The 18,074-nt window shown below is 36.9% G+C and overlaps 1 protein-coding gene across 3 annotated transcripts in view; it reads left to right on the top strand.

Moving 5' to 3' along the window:
• The first annotated feature begins 7,148 nt into the window (after positions 1-7,148).
• LOC149090247 (uncharacterized) overlaps positions 7,149-18,074 on the top strand; it is a 31,912-nt gene continuing 20,986 nt past the window's right edge. For 2 of the 3 annotated variants that reach the window (XM_089233264.1, XM_089233275.1), the window contains exons 1-6: positions 7,155-7,403; positions 8,942-9,003; positions 11,852-11,965; positions 13,090-13,686; positions 13,945-14,038; positions 16,002-16,797. In XM_089233264.1, the coding sequence (XP_089089390.1) occupies positions 8,970-9,003; positions 11,852-11,965; positions 13,090-13,686; positions 13,945-14,038; positions 16,002-16,797 (1,635 nt within the window). In that variant the 5' untranslated portion in view covers positions 7,155-7,403; positions 8,942-8,969. Of the gene's footprint in view, positions 7,404-8,941; positions 9,004-11,851; positions 11,966-13,089; positions 13,687-13,944; positions 14,039-16,001; positions 16,798-18,074 lie in introns of all 3 variants that reach the window. The other variant, XM_089233255.1, reaches the window with a different exon arrangement.

Here is an 18,074-nt window from a genome sequence, read left to right as displayed (position 1 = left end):
CAGGTGATAGCCTATTTTATAAAAGTACTGTATAAGTAAGTTCGAAACAAATCGGGGACTGAACTAGATCCTAAAGTATTATGAAAGAAGCGTAAATATTAGAATAAAATCGTGAGTTTGTTTGGACCACCGTAATTAAGATACGATAAAATTGTAAAAGATTGAGCTCTCTACAAAGTCAAAGTTTAGAAATTAGAACTTAAGAGTATTATTATACCTTTAATAACAATTAATTTGTGAAAATTAACACATAGTGATGCTTTATCGTATAACACGGGATTATGTTAATGAAGGATCCATTTAAGCTTTGCACGTGGTTTTCCTGATTTGTTTACATTGCTGATGTGGAAATTCTTGGGGAGGTGGCGTTGATAATTTCGCGAATATAATGTATAATAGAAACTTTGCTGTAGGAAATTGTTAAATGATGTGCTTCGTAAATGTGTAATGTTCCTTAGAAGTTGTTGAATGAAGCCTTGACGAGCTGTCATCTCCAGTAATGGCCATGGATGTCTTTGAAGGGCAAACAGTTCTTTCAATCGAGAAATCTTTCAAATGTGATCATTGCAAAGATTGTTTTGATGATGAAACTATGAGGGAAATGCATGTCAAATCCCATGAGGGAAATGGTTCGTGCAACACTGTATACAATTGCTTCAAATGCAAAGAGTCTTTTGCGAAAATGACAGATTTGAAATTGCATATGCCTAATTGTGGGAAACCATTTTCTTGCAGAGTATGTAACCGCCGTTTCTATCACAAATCAACTTTGGAAAGACACATGCAATCACATTCTCTGAGCAAGCTATATTTGTGTGATGCGTGCGGAAAAACGTTCATTTATAAGACTTGCTTCAACACGCACAAGTGTGGGAAGGCCAAAAATCTTGGGCATGACGCTAGTCAAAAGTTATCAAAGTTGACTCCAGAGCAAAGAAATGTTACGAACACTAGGGAGAAATTATTTCTTTGCGATGTGTGCGGGAAATTGTTCTCCAAGGCTCGGAGCATGAAGGAACACATGTTGTTACACGCTGAAAGAATTTTCTCATGCAAAATCTGCGAGAGACGCTTTCCTACTGCCAAGCATATGAAGAAGCATGTGTGTAGGAGAAAGCAGATCCATTCATGTGATACATGTAAAAAGTCATTTTCAAAAAAACGCTATTTGACAAAACATGTCTTGACGCATTCCGCTGAAAAAGATAGAAATTCTCTAAAGTGTAACGTTTGTGACAAACACTTCTCAAGACATTCTCAAATAGAAAGGCATGTTTTAATGCATTGTAGAGAAAAACCTGAGTGTAATTTATGTTCAAAATCTTTCGTTACTGAGAGAGGTTTAATGAAACATACAATAATGGTTCATCTGAAAAACCCAGAATTTGAGAAACCCATCGCGTGTGAAATGTGTAGCTACAGGTGTTCCTCGATGTCGAGATTGAAAGGTCATATGGTCACGCACACTGGAATCAAGCCTTTCAAATGTAGTAACTGTGATAAGAGTTTCAGCGACAAGAGTCATTTAAAGAAACATTTTGTTGTCCATACGGGCGAAAGGAAATACCCGTGTCTAGTCTGTTCAAAAAAGTTTCCTCGTAGCGAAACTTTAAAAACTCACATGCTAACACACAATGGTAAGAAAAAACACATTTGTGAAATTTGTGAAAGGGGCTTTGCTTATAAAAACTCCCTTCAGCGACATATGATGACCCATACCGGAGAGAAACCGTTTGCCTGTGATTTATGTGAAAAAACTTATTCCGATTATAGCAGTTTGAAAGAACATTACCATGTTCATAGTGGCGAAAGACCTTATTTGTGTCATCTTTGCAATAAAAGTTATTCCCGTAGATCGACGTTGAGAATACATTTGGCCATACACAGGAAGAACGAACTGAAAAAATTGGGAAAAGAACTTGACGAAGCAACCATTATTGGTACATAGTTTGTCTTGTTGCAAAGAAGTCATTGTACATGGGTGGATTTTTTTTATTGGTGGCAACAATGCTGTAGCGATACTGTCAAATGGAGCCAGGAGCCATTGAATGTTGTTCATATCACTAGTAACTTAAATGCCTACCCTACCTAATAGAACTGCCCCCGCCCCCCCCCCTTCATACACGTGTGCAGTGATAATAGTGGGGAAAAAAGCAATTGTGAACAAGGCATCACAAAATACAGTCCCAATGTTTTCAAAGCGAGTAGAGGAGCTAATTAAAAATTGAATGTGCTAGAGATAATAATGTAGGACAGGTGGTTGCAACGAATGACAGTAATCCTTGGTGACACTGTCCTGCATTGCGACCTGTAGCTTAATCCCTTTTCAACCAGCTCTTGTGTCTGAAACATTGCAACTGTATTCTGTGACACATTGTTCACAACTGCTCTTTTTTCTGTTATCACTGTTCATGCTCATGGTGGGGGAAGGGTGAGGTCTTTTGCTTTAAGAGAGGGTAGGCATTGCCTGGCTCTGTTTCACAGAGTCACTACAGCATTGTTGCCACTATTAATAAACTCAACCTATGTATTTTTATTGTATATCAAGAGATGTTATTAGATAGATGTTGATGTGAATCTGGTCATAATACTTCCTTGTCCTAGTATGTATTGTATCGAATGGAGGGGGGACTTACATTTTGTTTTGGGGAATATTATTTGTTATCGTTGATTCTGTTCTTGATTAGCAATAGACAATGGTTACTACGAAGCTTGTATTTCACTGCAAGATATTACGGTGTAATTTTGTCACTGTAAACATAACATTCCTGGTCATTGTTTTCTTGAATTTGCAATAAACAGAAAGGTAGATATCTGTTACACCATGAATTTGAATGTTATACTGTTTGAAAGCTACTGCCGCCACCTTTAGTAATATGCCCCAAAGCAGAATATGCCAAAATCTGTGACATATGTTGCATAACAATCAGTGCCACTGCTGAACAATCTGGAAGAATTTAAAAAAAAAATACTGTGGAAAAACACTATTTTTGGGCGTTTTCATGCCATAAAACATTTCCACTTGGCCGAGAGCTCGCTGCAGAACATTGTGGAGCATTATGCTTCGAAGGGGGGGGGGGGTGTTAATATGCTGTATATAGGCGCCGGCATGAAGAAAACATTGAAACCGAAAACTTACATTTTTAATCCAGTTTAGAAAAAAAGGTTTTCTCTCATCGATTAGCTATGAATAGTTATGAGGGCTGTCTTAAGGCTGCCTCATAAGTAACCCCTGGCATATGGGCACTCACATTGGTGTACGCAAGGGGGATTATAGTGGTATTTTGCTGGAAAAAAACGTAACACCCCCCCCCCCCCCCCGAGAAAATTCTGCGTATGCCTATGGGCACTCGCTCGTAATAATGAGTTTAAGTATAATGTGCAAGAATTTGTTAATTGGTAGATAGGTAGTCAGGTAGGGGGGCCCCAACATTGTGCTTTTATGATGGCTCTGTGAATGTACGCATAAAATTATAGCTTTGCAATTTTTTTTTTGCTACCAAGTAGCAAGAAGCGGCAACTATCACAAACCTGCATTTTGAGTTCATCCCAAAGACCCCCTATGACTGGTATGTAATCTCTAGTCGGTAAAATGGGAGCAACAGACCTACAACGGTTCAATTATTACACACCATAGTTCGAAAAATAGATGGCATCACTATAAAAAAAAAAAGCAGAACTCGGAAACAAACTTTGCGTTAAGTTCAAAATAAGTACACGCACATTCAGCATGTGCCAATTCGTTAAAAGTTCCGCACAGGTATATGGACGAAGTGCGTGTGCGGTTTAGTTGTAGAGGGTCTTCAAGCCTATGAACGCTTTATTTCCCGCGATTTGTCAATTTTTCCCGAGATTGTTGTCGTAGTTAGCGTCGGATTTTGGCGACGACGATCACCGGCGTTTGAAATCCCGAATTCCCGCTTTTTCCTGGGGCAATACGGTCAACCTATATAGTATGCAATTTGAAGTCCTGTCAAATACGTTAGCTGTTGCTGTCATCTATCTAGAAATTTTAGAACGTCCTTAATGAATCACAAACAAGAAAAAAATAGGACCTGTGCTGCTGTCTACTATTTGTATAGCAAACGAAAAACTATCAACTAGTACAACTTTTGGGCCATAGATAGCAGCAAATTCATGATGGATTCTTTTTTATTGTTAGTTAGAGCCGTCTACAATGTCAACAAATATGGCTGTCGGCCTGTATTGAAAAAATACTGCCATCGATTAACAAAATTTTTAAAAACACACCAATAGTTGCCAGATAACCGCCTTGTACAAAATAATAATTCCCAGGGGAATCGGGGTTGCCGGATGAAGCCAGTGATCGCTCTATTAAAGGGACCAAGTAAAGAGCCCAAACAAACCGTGGCTTCCCATACTTTCCTATGAGAAACATCCCCGTTTTTAAAAAAACATTTAAAAATTTACTGTTCACTTTAGGAACTCTATTTTTTTCGCTCAAATTTCTGTGGATATATTTCTACAATTGAATAAGAGAGCTTTTACAATTTTAGTTGTTATTCGTTTTCGAATATTAACTTCAACATCACGGAACCTTTTGCAAAAATAACCAAAATTTACCCATATCTTGTGCCACAAAATTTCTTCTCTCTCGGCATTTTAATTTTAAAAAATTATGCCAAAACATGTAACACCTCAGTGCTGAGAGAGAGAGAGAGAGAGAGAGACAATGTTTAAAGACACTTGAACAAGCGATGTTTGAAAAAATCTGACTTTTTTGCGAAAAATATTGAACACAGACAATTTTAGATTTCAAATTCAATTCGAAACTGTGTTTTTTGTCAAATTTTCGTACACATACCACTTTAAAAACAAAGTAATAGGTACAAAATGAAGAGGAAAAAAAAAAACAGCCCAAGTGATTATTTCCCTAAATACTATAGGCCAGACTCGTCGCGGCTAGTGAAGAAAGTTTTTTAATTTTTTCTCAATACTACATCTACATAGCGGAAGGTTCGGATGGGCGGCATATATTTTAGTAATACGTATTCAAGAATATGAGAGTGGAACGGAAGAAGGGTGGCGAAATTTGTACAGCCTACAGGCAGCAAAACCATAAATACACAGTGGCGGGGGACGCTCGAGCACTTCCAGTACTTTGAGCCATGGGGAGCGAAAAAATGCTGTTTGCCCCGGACGGCTGAATCATGTTTGCCCCGGGTGGCAAAAACCCTAGCTACGGCCCTGTCAGGAAGGTGCTCGAGCACCTCAGAATTGATTCAGAAATCAAAATTCCTCATGTAAAGCTTTTAACGAGCGCCCACGGGGCTGAAACACTTTCGAAATGTCCCGGATCTATGATAATGATGACGAAGCAAAAACGCAAAATAAACAGTTAAAAGAAAAAATTTCATTTCATTGGAGCTTCATATTATTTTAGTTAATCATATTCCCATAGGCATTGATGTGATACATCAAATTTTTAAAATAAATTGAAGCACTGAACTAAAAACTTATGACGAGTCGAAAGTGATCTTCCCCTTTCAAAAAAAATTAAAAATATAACAACCCCTTACATAAGGATAAGATTTTATTTTTCCCCATTATCGGATCATGTAGATTACCTGAAGACGCATCAGAGCTGACGAAATTTTGCTGAGAAGAGCAGGGGGGGGGGGGGTTAAACATGGCTAAAAATCTGCTGACGTGTAATACTTGAATGGCCCCCCCTTAAGCCGGGGTTTCCTAGGAGCAGGTTTAAAAAAAAACCTGAATTTCAAGTTTTTAACCAATCAGCGTTTTCACGCTGCACACGGCGCAAAAGTTCTACTCCCAGGAATAGGTTTGTTGCGCAGCGTGAACCAAATTAGACTATTTCGCGCCGAGAGAAACGTGTTACGTAATCACGCTACGCGTTTGTGTTTTCCTAGCGAGGCGCATCAGATCAGGGCGGCTATATAAAGTATATGGCTTTGGCATCAGCTACTCTGTCGTCTGCATGCTCCGGTTTGAAGGGAAGGAAAAGAAAACACACAAGAGTGAAGAGGATATCGGCAAAACCGCGCGCACGACGCATTTGACTCCTCCAGAAGCAGTCGGCCAATCACCCCGGACGTAAAGCGCTGTCGTCAGGCGTATTGTGCTCTGTAGGAAAACAGTCATGCTGCTTTTCTTACTGGTGAGTGGACGGCGTGTCGCGCTGGGCGAATCACGTTGCGCGCGGAATAGGAAACCTGCTCCTAGGAAAACCCGGCTTTATGGGCATAAAATGTACACTGATATCATACCGTATACCACGGAAGCCTGCCCTTCGTCCCGCGGATCAAGACACTGCCATCTTGAGTCACGGTGGCAATGATCAAAAGCGACCAGCCACAGGTTTCAATCCGACCCTCGGATTGTGACGTACCAAAAAGACGTACTAATCCACACAACACGATTGGTGAACTAGTTTCTGACCTGAGGACTGAAAAGGTTGCGCTCCATATCCTTCGTTCCTGTGCAGCCAGACGACAAAATTAAAAATAACCAAATTTTACTAACGAACTATATAGTTTCGTTTTTGTTTGGTAGTCGATAGATGGCGGTAAAAGCTTCTTTATTGTGTCGTTTTGAATTTGACCAGTGAAATTTTGCACATACATTTTCTTTTCCACGTAGACACATTGAGATAAGCGTTTAATTAACATATTGTCACTAGTTGAATAAAATTAGGCTTGTATAAAAATAGAAATGATTCAAAATGACAATTCCTGAGAAACCAGCTGACCATACGTCATGGAAAAAAATTGGGAATCCAAATTCGGGTTGTCCGGGTTGACGCAGGGCCGTCTCTATTCTACCGTAGAATAGAGACGGCCCTGGTTGACGCCATAAATGCCAAAAATGAACAAAGTTGCCAAAATTACCAGTGACGTGAATGAAGCACCACTGCAAACTGCAGCGGATAAAAATTTATTACGCCAAATAAAACGTTTAACACGACAAATATGTGAACTAAATATTTCTATTTACAGTTTTTAGAATCGTGATATAATTTGTGAGTTGAAAAATAATTTGAATTAATAAAAATTCAAGTAGCATTCGTTGAAAATACTTGAAAAATCAGGACAGCCAAAGTTATGTAAGAATACAGGACGCATGTTCATTTCTACAGTGAACATCTTTCCATTTTTGTATCTGGCAACGAAAGGAATGTTGTTTACCTGTTGGTATGGTAACAGAAAGTAATGTTTTTTTTTAAAGTATTATGTTATGGTAGACATGAAATAGTGAAGGGAATATTTATTTGCTGTTTGTTTTTTCCGGCGTCATGAAGTTGCCAGTCGAGCTCAAATTCATTTGTTAACGTTTGGTGATTTGTTTAGATTTTTTTTGCTTTGGCCTTCCCTACCAAAGAAAATCAAATAGATTATCATCGAAGAAACCTGCGATTTGAAGTGAGTCGACGTTTCGATTTCTTTTAGATTTTTTAATCAAATACTCACTCCACCCGTTGACATGATCATCCTTTCGGTACAACCCTTTTTTTGGTGATAAGTTGGCGATTTTTTTCTTTGGCAGAAAAAAACGTCCGAAAGCATGGCGGGAAGTCATCAAAGAGTGAAATGGAGTCATGGTTTGGGATGTCTTTTTTGGCAAGGAAAAAAAAAAATCGCCAAAAAGGACAAACAACAAAAACAATACCGAACAGACAACATTATTAGCGTAAATAAGAGATAAAAATTTAAAATGTAGCATCCTTAAACCAGGTGAGGGATTGAAAATGATAACAACCAGGAATCACTTTTACATAACACAACAGTCATGATAAAAAGAAAAAAAACTTTCTGTGATTGGTTAAAACCAGTCTCTGGTTCAATAAAAAACATGATTGCGGGATTCAAATCGTAGTGGCTATGCAAAAAAAATCAATAAAAATGGAAATATACAACCTGACCAAATAAGATGTTACAGCAGGCATCTTCAACCAGTTGATCACGAGCACCACAGTGCTCGATGCCTGTGTACGGTTTCGTATCCAGCCCGAGGTCCCACACATAGAGATTGTCCGTGTATTTGACCATCACACTTCACTCATAGTTTGAAAAATAGATGTCAATCATATATATTGCTGTCCCGCCCCTAGAGGCATACAGCGGGTTGAAAAATAGATGTAAGCGCTAAAATTCACACTCAACACTAGATATGCACTCAGAGTGTTAGATATTGTGTGGGCAAACTTCCTGCACAGATCCTTTGGGGCCATGGGCCATATAACAGGGAAGTTTGAAAATTTGACACCATGATTGTCTATTGACAGTAAGTGAGTTAGTAATGAAGCACTTCCATCTAGGCAGAGCCGCAACTGGGGGGTTCAGGCGGATTTCATGCCCCCCGGGGCCTAGACCAGAGTGGGGCGCGAATTTCATTCTGAAACCTCTCCTTCAACATTACAAGGGGGCGTTAAAATGCACGCTTCCCCCGGGTGACTAAGCATCTAGTTGCAGCCCTGCATCTAGGTAATAAAAGCCTCTAAAAATTTATTTGCAGGGGGGGGGGGGGTATTTTGCTGATAAGACAGCAACGTTTGAAATGCAAACTAGCAAATAATAAGTTCACCAGGGCCTGCCGGTCTAATTTGTGTCCCGAATGGTTTTTCTCTTACCAATATTTTATGCAGAGTTTGTGAAGGAAGAGATAGAAACCTTTGACATCAAGCTATTACATAAGCCCCGATTGCGGAAAGGGGTATAAACCGTAAACATGGGCTACAACAGTAATGGCTAGGCCTACATACTGCACTTTTCATTTGTAGATCATGTGTTCAATTGTAGTTTCAGTTCTTGTTGTAGTGCATGTTTTCTCTTCGTTGGCTATGTAGGGGGTGTGGGTTGTAGACTGTAAATTATTCAAAATATGTTTTTTTTTTCATTTTATATAAGATTTGTTTCTCTTAGTTTGTATGTTTATAACATTAGGTTGGTTTTTTTTGCAGAAATCAGAAAATTAATTCGTTTGGATGTATGGCTTCAAGCAGTAAAAATGATGACTTTGATGGTATGGAGATTCTGATTGTTTACCCATGTAGCATTTCAGACTTTTTCTTATTTACGCATTAAATTTTCATTTGTTAACCCTTTAAGCAGTTTATAAAATTTCACTGATCCACCGCAGGGGAAATCACTAAACCTGTAAAATGTCACGCTTTTTTTTTTTTCAAAAATAATTTTTTTTTCTGATTTTGTGCTGGTGATAGTACTTCCTCCTTAACTCTGATAACGATGAATAGAGAAAGTGAAATACTCGAGCTGTTTCTGTTGTTTTACTTTATGCATATTCCCATGCTATCCCAAAGTTAAAATCAAACTTTGAACAAATGCTGACTCCACTGACACGTGTGTTCGCAAAAAGGAAAACCTGCTTTACAGATATCTCTGGGTCTGGCATTGCAGAAATAAGAGGGTTTTAAGGAGGCGAGATATCTCATAATTGCCAAAATCCGCTGCGAGGATTGAATTAGGATTATAAAATCATAAGAAACTGCAAAATGTTGCATTGTTAGTGGTACATAGGAGCGCTGAATGAAAAGTGTTGAATGTTGTTAAGTGAATGCGTTATTTTTACTATAAAGTAGCTATAAATATATTTACAATTACTTCAAATCAGGCATACGTGGTGATATACCTAGAGGTATATCAACCTCTAGGGGTGGGCACGCATGATTCATAGGAGGCTACAAGAATATTTTTTGGAGAAATTTTGAGTTACTAATGTTATGAAAGAATTTTGAATTGAGAGAAGTTGATTGTTATAGGTATAAAAAGTGAAAAAAAAATATGACTGAAAGTCTCCGTTAGTTTATGTGGCTCTTTTCCCCATTCTCAGCAATTTTCAAATTCAAATATCTCAGTGAGTATGGCACTTAGAAATGTGGTATTTTTTTTTTGTTGACCTCAGGAGAGAGATACTATTAATACTACTACTACTTAACCGAACATGCACCTCGTACACATTCTTCCGGGGAATTTCTAATTAATCTGTACATGTTGGAACATGTTGTGTGAGTGTATGTATGTGCATGATCCTAACATATTTATGATGTTAGAGTTATGCTTGTTTTGTGTTTTTTCCAGAGCTGTCATCTGTGTTCCATATTTTGAAGTAAAGATGGTAAATGCTTGAATTTTTATGTTATTTAAGTATCACGTTGAGTTCTGCCTACTCTCCGTAGAGAGACTTTTTCAAATTGGAGACAGCTCTTATTTATGCTTTGAACTTGGAAAAACACAGAAAACCGAATTCAGCTGACCACCACGGTGTGCCAACAGGGTTTGAACCTGGATCTTCACGATGTGAGTCCAGCACGATTTCCACACTACTGCACAGCTCCTCAGGAGAGGTAGTGCAACAATTTTTCAAAGATTAACGTTTAATCAACATATTATCACTAGTTGAATAAAATTAGGCTAGTATAAAAATAGAGTGATTCAAAATGAACATTCCATTTTTTTCATCCCTGAGGAATCCGCTGACCATACTTCATGGAAAAAATTTGGGAATCCAAATACGGGTTGATGTCATAAATGCCAAAAATGAGAAAAGTTGAAATAACCAGTGACATGAATGAAGCACCACTGCAAATTGCAGTGGATAAAAATTTATTCCGCCAAATAAAACGTTTAACATAACAAATATGTGAGCTAAACTTTTTTTTTTTTGGTCACCCTGGCCTAAAAAAATCCTTTGAAAAATTGTTGCACTACCTCTCCTGAGGAGCTGTGCAGTAGTGTGGAAATCGTGCTGGACTCACATCGTGAGGATCCAGGTTCAAACCCTGTTGGCACACCATGGTGGTCAGCTGAATTCGGTTTTCTGTGTTTTTCCTAGATTTAGGAAACAATTCGAATCATGCAGTGTAAAAATCACTGGCGATCATTTGCTGAAAATTATTGAAGAGAAAGGTTATGCACCTCAGCAGGTGCTTAACGCTGACGAAACTACACTATTTTGTAATAAAATGCCGCAAAGAAGTTAAGCAAGAGCAAAAAAAGCAAGCTTCTGGTTTTTAGGCAAGTAGAGATATACTTACTATGTTGTTTTGCGCAAATGCATATGGGTACATGATAAAGCCCACTGTCATTTTCAAATCTATGAATTCGTGAGCATTGAAGGGAAGGATAAGCCAATGCTCCCAGTATTTTGGACAAACAATAAAAAGGCTTAGACTACATAAACACTTTTTTCTGGATTAGTTTGAACGATTTTTCATTCCAGAAGTCAGGAGGTACCTTGAGAGTGAATACATGCTATTCAAAGTTCTTTTGATACCGGATTGGCCGAGGAAGAATTAATGCAGCTGACTGGTCCTTAAACTGAAGCGGTACCAGATGAAGATGATCAAGATAAAGAAGTAGAAAACAAATTCACCACAAGTAACGTAGCGGAAGGGCTTCGCAAGCTCAAATCATCAATAGATTATTTTCATGACATAGATCCCTCTATTTTACGTTCTTCTTTCACATGTAGAAAAATTAGTAGAGGAAGCCTCATCAACATACTTAATGATATAAAGAAGAAACGGTAAACAGACAATGTTCTTTCAGAAAACATAGCCAACAATAGCTGCACCCTCTTTACATTCCCTTCTACTTCTGCGTCACCCTGCTCTTTCTCATGATGTTCAATAAACAAAATATACAAGAAAACCTATGGTTTCGGTTATTCACAGATTTTCGTATTTGCGGTCACTTCCCGGAACGTGACTCCCATAAATATGAGGGGCCAACTGTACTATCTTCTGTATTAAACTCAAAATTGTTTTATAAAAAAGGAATATTAATAATGTGTTTGTGCTGAAAGGGTAATTGAAATCATGTGCCTCAGACAGTGTTTTTTTAAATTTAAGATTTCGATGTTGACGATGATGATTTAGCCGATTTGTTATATGATGACGATAATGGGAATCCTGATAAAAACAAAAAAAGTGTTCATGGATCACCTTCAACTGCGAATGAGAAAGGTAATTTTTAAATTTTTATTCTTCATATTGTTCAGTAAAATGACAAACTTGCATCTCAGAATGTAATCGCTGTTTTTGAATTATTTTTGAATAATCTATCCATATGATTATAGATTCTGAGCTTTTTAAATACAACTTCAATGCATAGCTGCACTACTACACTACACTGTCCATGAACCTTGTGAAGAATTCCCTGGGGAATTTTCTAACAAATCAGCACATCCCTGAATGTGTGTTCTGAGTGTATATATGGCCCTAACATATTTATATTATCAGAGTTATGCATGCTTCGTGTTCTAGCTGTATGGGCTATCTTTCTTCCATATTTTGAAGTGAAAAATGCAGGCGTCTGAATTTTTGTGTTTTGTAAATATTGAAGGTCACCCCGCTCTCTGCTCAGTGGAGAGACTTTTTTTTTTCAAATCAGGGACTGGTTCGCATTCACGCTTTGAAATTGGAAAACCTTGAGGTTTGGGAAGTGCTGCCATACACTCATATATTATCATATTATCTGCATGAATATTACAGAATAATGCAACACAATCATATGTAGGAACAAATGTTAGTCTTCTATTGAATATCCGATGTGATTTGTTTGTTAAAACATTTTACTCTTCTTTTAGTTTTCAACCTATTAAAAAAAACCCTGTTCATATATCGTTCCCCTCATGCCAGAAGCATGAATGCACAAATTTCTAAAATGTGGGAAATGATGTTTGAGTGGTTACTCTACCCATGTTACTCTATGAGTGTCATTTCCCTAAAATGCTTTGTTTATTCCTTTTTGAAAAACACATGTTACATTCACGTTTCTGGCAAAACTTGTCAAAATAAGGGAGTGAACCAGCTGATAAACCCAAAAAGTGATAAATTTGCACATTCATGCTACTGACATGAGGGGAACCATATGAAAGTATAGGTTATTGTTATTGCTCCAATATTTTACATGGTGTTCAAAAATGGTTCAACACCTCCAATACTCAAAATATTTAAATTTGAAAGAAAAATCCCATGTTATGTTTAATTTGAGGCAGTGGGTCTTGTTTAATTGATGCTGTAATTACTTAATTTTAGAAAATTATTACACTCAAACTGTTCCTATTAAAACAAATTTTATCTTTCAGTCATTGTTAATACAGATATCACAAAAAAATCACCCGCAAAGAAAAAGTTCAATTTGAGGGAAAATTTCAGTCTTCTTGAAAAAAAGCTAGAGTCAAGTCAAAAAGACGACAAGCTCAGACAAGATGTCATCGATGAAAATGATTCACGAGAGAGTTCACTGTTGAAAAGTCCAAAAATTAGTGAAAGCAAACCGGTGACTCCAACTAACACAAGGCCCCAAACTACCACAAAATCAAGAAATTCTAAAAGTAAAATAGAGGATCTTCTAAATGAAGAATCAAAATATGCAGATGATATAGATCTCGATCAAATCACTGCAAAGCCTGTGAGCCCTTCTCAAAATGCCCAAAAGACCTCAAGTTCTTCAGCTCCCCCTTTTAGAAGGAAAGAAGATGTGTCATTTGATGATGATGACGGGGATGACATTCTCGACGCATTGGATGAACCAAAAGAAAAAAATTCACCTGAAAAGCAAAAGAGCACAAGTTTTATGGATGACTTGTTTGGTGGTCCTAAAATATCAAATAAATCACAACCAAAGAAACTTAGCTTTCTCTTTGAGGATAAACCAAATCCACCGACATCTGCTAAAACAGGTAAAATATTATATATGTGGTACCATTTTATTTTTATTCTATGCAATTTTTAATTTGTATAATAAAAAATAAAATCTTTAAAAACTATTTCAGTATGTGATCAAACTTTGATGTTTCAAAACAATTATCATATGCTAGTCCACCTTCAATAATAACCAATACATCTCTAGAAATTTAAAATATGAAGTATTCAATTAAGTATAAAATTATAGAGGCAATGTGCACAATTATTTTTTAAATTGCAGATTTCTTTTTCAGACGATGACACAAAATCTACTGACTCAAGTCTAGGTACCTATGTTCCATCAGCTGCGAGGAACAGAAGTGCCACACCACGACGCCAGAGTGTAATGTATGTGAAATTTTTATCTGAATGAACAAATAATTTCATTTTTATTCTGGATTATATTAATGATAATAGTTCAGAAATTTCATATACATAGACATTAATCAACAAGTATTTGAAGTGCCGTGGAACTTAGGTTAATGAGCATAATTCATTCCATGAGTGTGCTTATTATACAAATCACTAGTTTATCAAATCAAACTTCCCCATAGAAAATAATGGAAACTCTAATGATTTGTTCTACTATTATTCGTTCCCATAAAAAATGACTAATAAAAATGGCGTTCAAACAATACAACACAATATAATCAATAATACAATATAATAATAACTATTTGTGTAATAAATAAATGCATCAACAAAATAAATTAACATAAAATACAATTGATGTTTACAAACTTAGTTACTCTAAATGACGAGAGAGGAGTAATATCCTTTAGGATGACTTACAGACTCACTGTTGTCTGTAAATTTCTTCAATCTGTAATCGTCTGTAAATCCTTTTTGTGTGACAGAAAAAGAACCTATCCAATGACACTTGCTTTTGCTTCCTTTTTAGGATTTTAAGGAAATAGAAAATTGCATTGTCATTGACCAGATTTATTGCTTGCAGTATTAGAGCTTTATTTGAGTGGCTCTTTTCTACAAAGTTTGTGAAGATTCTCACATTTTACACGCATAGCATCTCTAATTTAATTTGAGGTGAGGGATTCACATTTATCTTTTCCTCCTCTTTAGAGGAGATCCTGTCTATAAGCTCTTGCTGTTGCACATGATGGAGATTCTTCAGTTTGTCTGCGGTCAACTCCTGACCATGTTCCTCTACCAGTTATTAAATGTCATTCTCATTCACTTCCAATCCATAGCTTTTTTTAAAGGACACAATGTCTTCTGCAACTGGTGGCTTTTGTTCGTAAGTTAGCCTCTCAAATAATTATTTTAAACCATCCCCTGCTTGTCTTCTTTGTTTTATTTTATCATACGTGACAGTTTGCTCACTGGATCAGCTTAGAAGTCCTTTTCCTTCTCTCTCGCAGATAACATTCTCAGTTACAGTATCACCAGCTAGTTGATTTTCGTTCATTCACATGAGCAGCAACGTTCCTACATCCTCCAGCACATGTTACTGCTGTGTTGATACTCTTGTTACTACTTTTGCTGTATTTAGCCCTCTTATTTATTCTTTAATATTGTGCAAATCGTGGATATATACTTCTTATAGAACCGTACGATGTGAACTACTCTCATACTTTTCAATGATTTCTTTCTTAAGTTCAAGAATAACTTCCTACCACTTTTTTTCTTCAACCTTCATCATGGAGGCAGACCATTGTTTCTGCACAGAAACTAAAACAACAGTCGTTTACACTTGGATGCAGAATAAAAAAAAATGCTTCAAGGGCACACATACACATGGTTACAATGCTACATCTTGTTTTGTATTGCAAATAGTTACGCTTACACTGTGTTCATTTTCTGAGTGAGGCACATTGACCGGAGACTGTAGGGGAGAATATTACCCACAATTCCATAGTACCTGTGTGGGCAAAAATGATAAACCATCAGCTCAATTGAAGTAAAACTAAATAAACAGAGCGCAAAATTTTTTCCCGGAAATGTGAATCTCTGCTTATGTATCAAATGAAAACTTATTGACCATTTTTGCTAGTTATGCAGGTTCCTCATTAACCAAAGTTCCACTGCACCGTATATACTTCTGCATAAGCCCAGTTTTTTTATTCGAAAATTTGTTCCTATATTTAGGGACCAGGTAACATCAGCTCATATATAGGTTAGTTTTTAGAAGAAAAACCCACTTCAGATCCACCATTTTTTTTTATCTTGAAGCGACTCATACATGAATATGATCAATTCGATGGGGTTTCATGAATGTTATGTCTTATTTATGATTTCCTTTGTGTGAGCAGTTCACATGATTCATGGTTGCATGTTATCGTTTTATTTAAAGGTTTGAAGATGAAAAATCATCACAAAGCTCTTTGAGTACAGCAAAAACTATTGAAAGTCCCAAAAAGCTATTAAACAATACTGTTGATACCAACACAGATGGAAACTACTCTTTTGAAAAGTCACCTGGGAGACGAACTCAGAGAGATAAGAGCAACAATAGCAATGATGACAGTTGGTTAAATCTGTTGAAAAGTAAAAAACCAGAAAACGTGCCCTCACCGAAAGTGTCTGATGTGGGTGTGAGTGAGGGTAACTCTCCAAAAAACACTAATTTGACCAACCGCAGGAAAAGTTCTGGTGCTGAATGGCTTGCTTTGAAACCACCTGAAGATAGAAGCAGCATTGAAGATGTTTCTGATAAACAGAAAAATATGAAACATTCTAGAGACTCAGAAACCAGAAACACCATTCAAGAACCTAGACGAACAAGCGACGCAACGGCTAAAGCACATTTACCATGGCTTCCGCAATCTGCTGATACAGGTGCCAAAGCCGAAATATCACCTAAGACAACGAAGCCTTCACAAAAGCATAGAACTGCTGCTAATCGAGAAAATATTGAATCCTTGACATCACCTGTATCACATAGTCAGAATGTTCAGACAACGAGAAAAATGAATCCAGTCTCTCCAACTCATGTGATTAGCCATCCTGTTGGTGATGGACAACAAGGAATGATTTATCATAACCACGAAACAGCATTCCCATCCGATGGCCACGATTTTGTCAACAGAACCCAATATCCTCCAAAGAACAATGCATTCCTTGCTGAACATGCTGCTATGCAATCGCTGGTTAGTCTTTTTTTTTTTCTTCCTCATCAAAGAGTTATTTGATTTATTAAAATTCTGATGCGCATATAGGATGTTAAAACGAATTAATGTACATGCATACAGAAACATTTGTATTGCTGAAAATATGATTACTAGGCTAGATTTTATGACCTAAAAATTAATATAAAATGCTTTATAAAATATGCAATCATGCGCTAAAAACCTAAAAATATGCCCTAAAAAACTGAAAGCATGTCTTAAAAATTTTTTAAATCTGCCTTATGTGGTGAAAAAAATACCACAAATTTTCCTTTTGTATTTCCATTATTAATTTTGGCAAAATAATATGCAAGAATAAGGAATATTGATTCAATTAATGCTATTTTAAAAAATAAAGTTGTTGCTTGGACTGAAATTCCTTGATTTACTAATGTCCATTTCACAAAATGAGTAAGTAACACCAGCTGACTCAACGAAAAGAATCTTAGGATGAATTTCCAGGTTTCTTTCCCCCAGGCTATTGCTTTGTCCGAAAACTGTGAAGGTTGTGAAAAATATTGAGGTTTTGTTATCTACGTGACCTGCCCAGAATCGATTGGATGACAAATAAATTTACAGGCACACTATTGAGAAGAGAACAGGGGGAAGGGATCTTGAGGACAAAATTAGATTACAGCAAGTACAGGGCCGTTTTAAAAGTATCACTGGACCCTGGGCAAAGTGATTTTTCTGAGGGCCTACGTGGCAAATTATCAAAAATTTCAATCAAATATTATTTTTGTGAGGCCCCTTTTCCCCCTTGGGCCCATGTGTTAAGATGGCACTGAGCAAGTCTCCTGCTGAACATTATCTCCAGCTTGAAGGAAGGAGGAATCGGTTATGTCAATAGGGTGAATGTACAGATGTCCAAAACACCAGGATCAACCTCCTTTTTATCTCATCCTGTATAAATCTTTCAATAGGGTGTTGAAATGACTGGGATGTTGAAATAAGTGTGGAGTGTTTGGATTTACAGTGAAACCTCCAAAACATTTCCATTGAAAATGCTAAAATATGATTAGACATCATGCTAAAAAATGAAAATATTCCTCAAAGTGACTAAAAATAGTGAAAAATCCTTAAAATGACTGAAAATCATGAAAAAAAAGCTCTGTCACGTAAAAATAGTGAAATAAGCAAAAACATAAAAATATGCAAAGTCACAGAAATCCTAGCCCCATTGATGACCCTACTGTATACCTTGTGATTTTATAAATAGCGTCAAATCAGATCAGCATTAAAAAAACCCCAGCACAAAA

The sequence above is a fragment of the Pholcus phalangioides genome, unplaced genomic scaffold, assembly GCF_987345545.1.
Source record: "Pholcus phalangioides strain wild (caught in Gottingen) unplaced genomic scaffold, Ppha-v1.0 ptg000001l_1, whole genome shotgun sequence".
Classification (NCBI taxonomy): domain Eukaryota; kingdom Metazoa; phylum Arthropoda; class Arachnida; order Araneae; family Pholcidae; genus Pholcus; species Pholcus phalangioides.
Note: the sequence above shows the minus strand (reverse complement) of the source record. Positions and strands in the feature narration are given on the sequence as shown.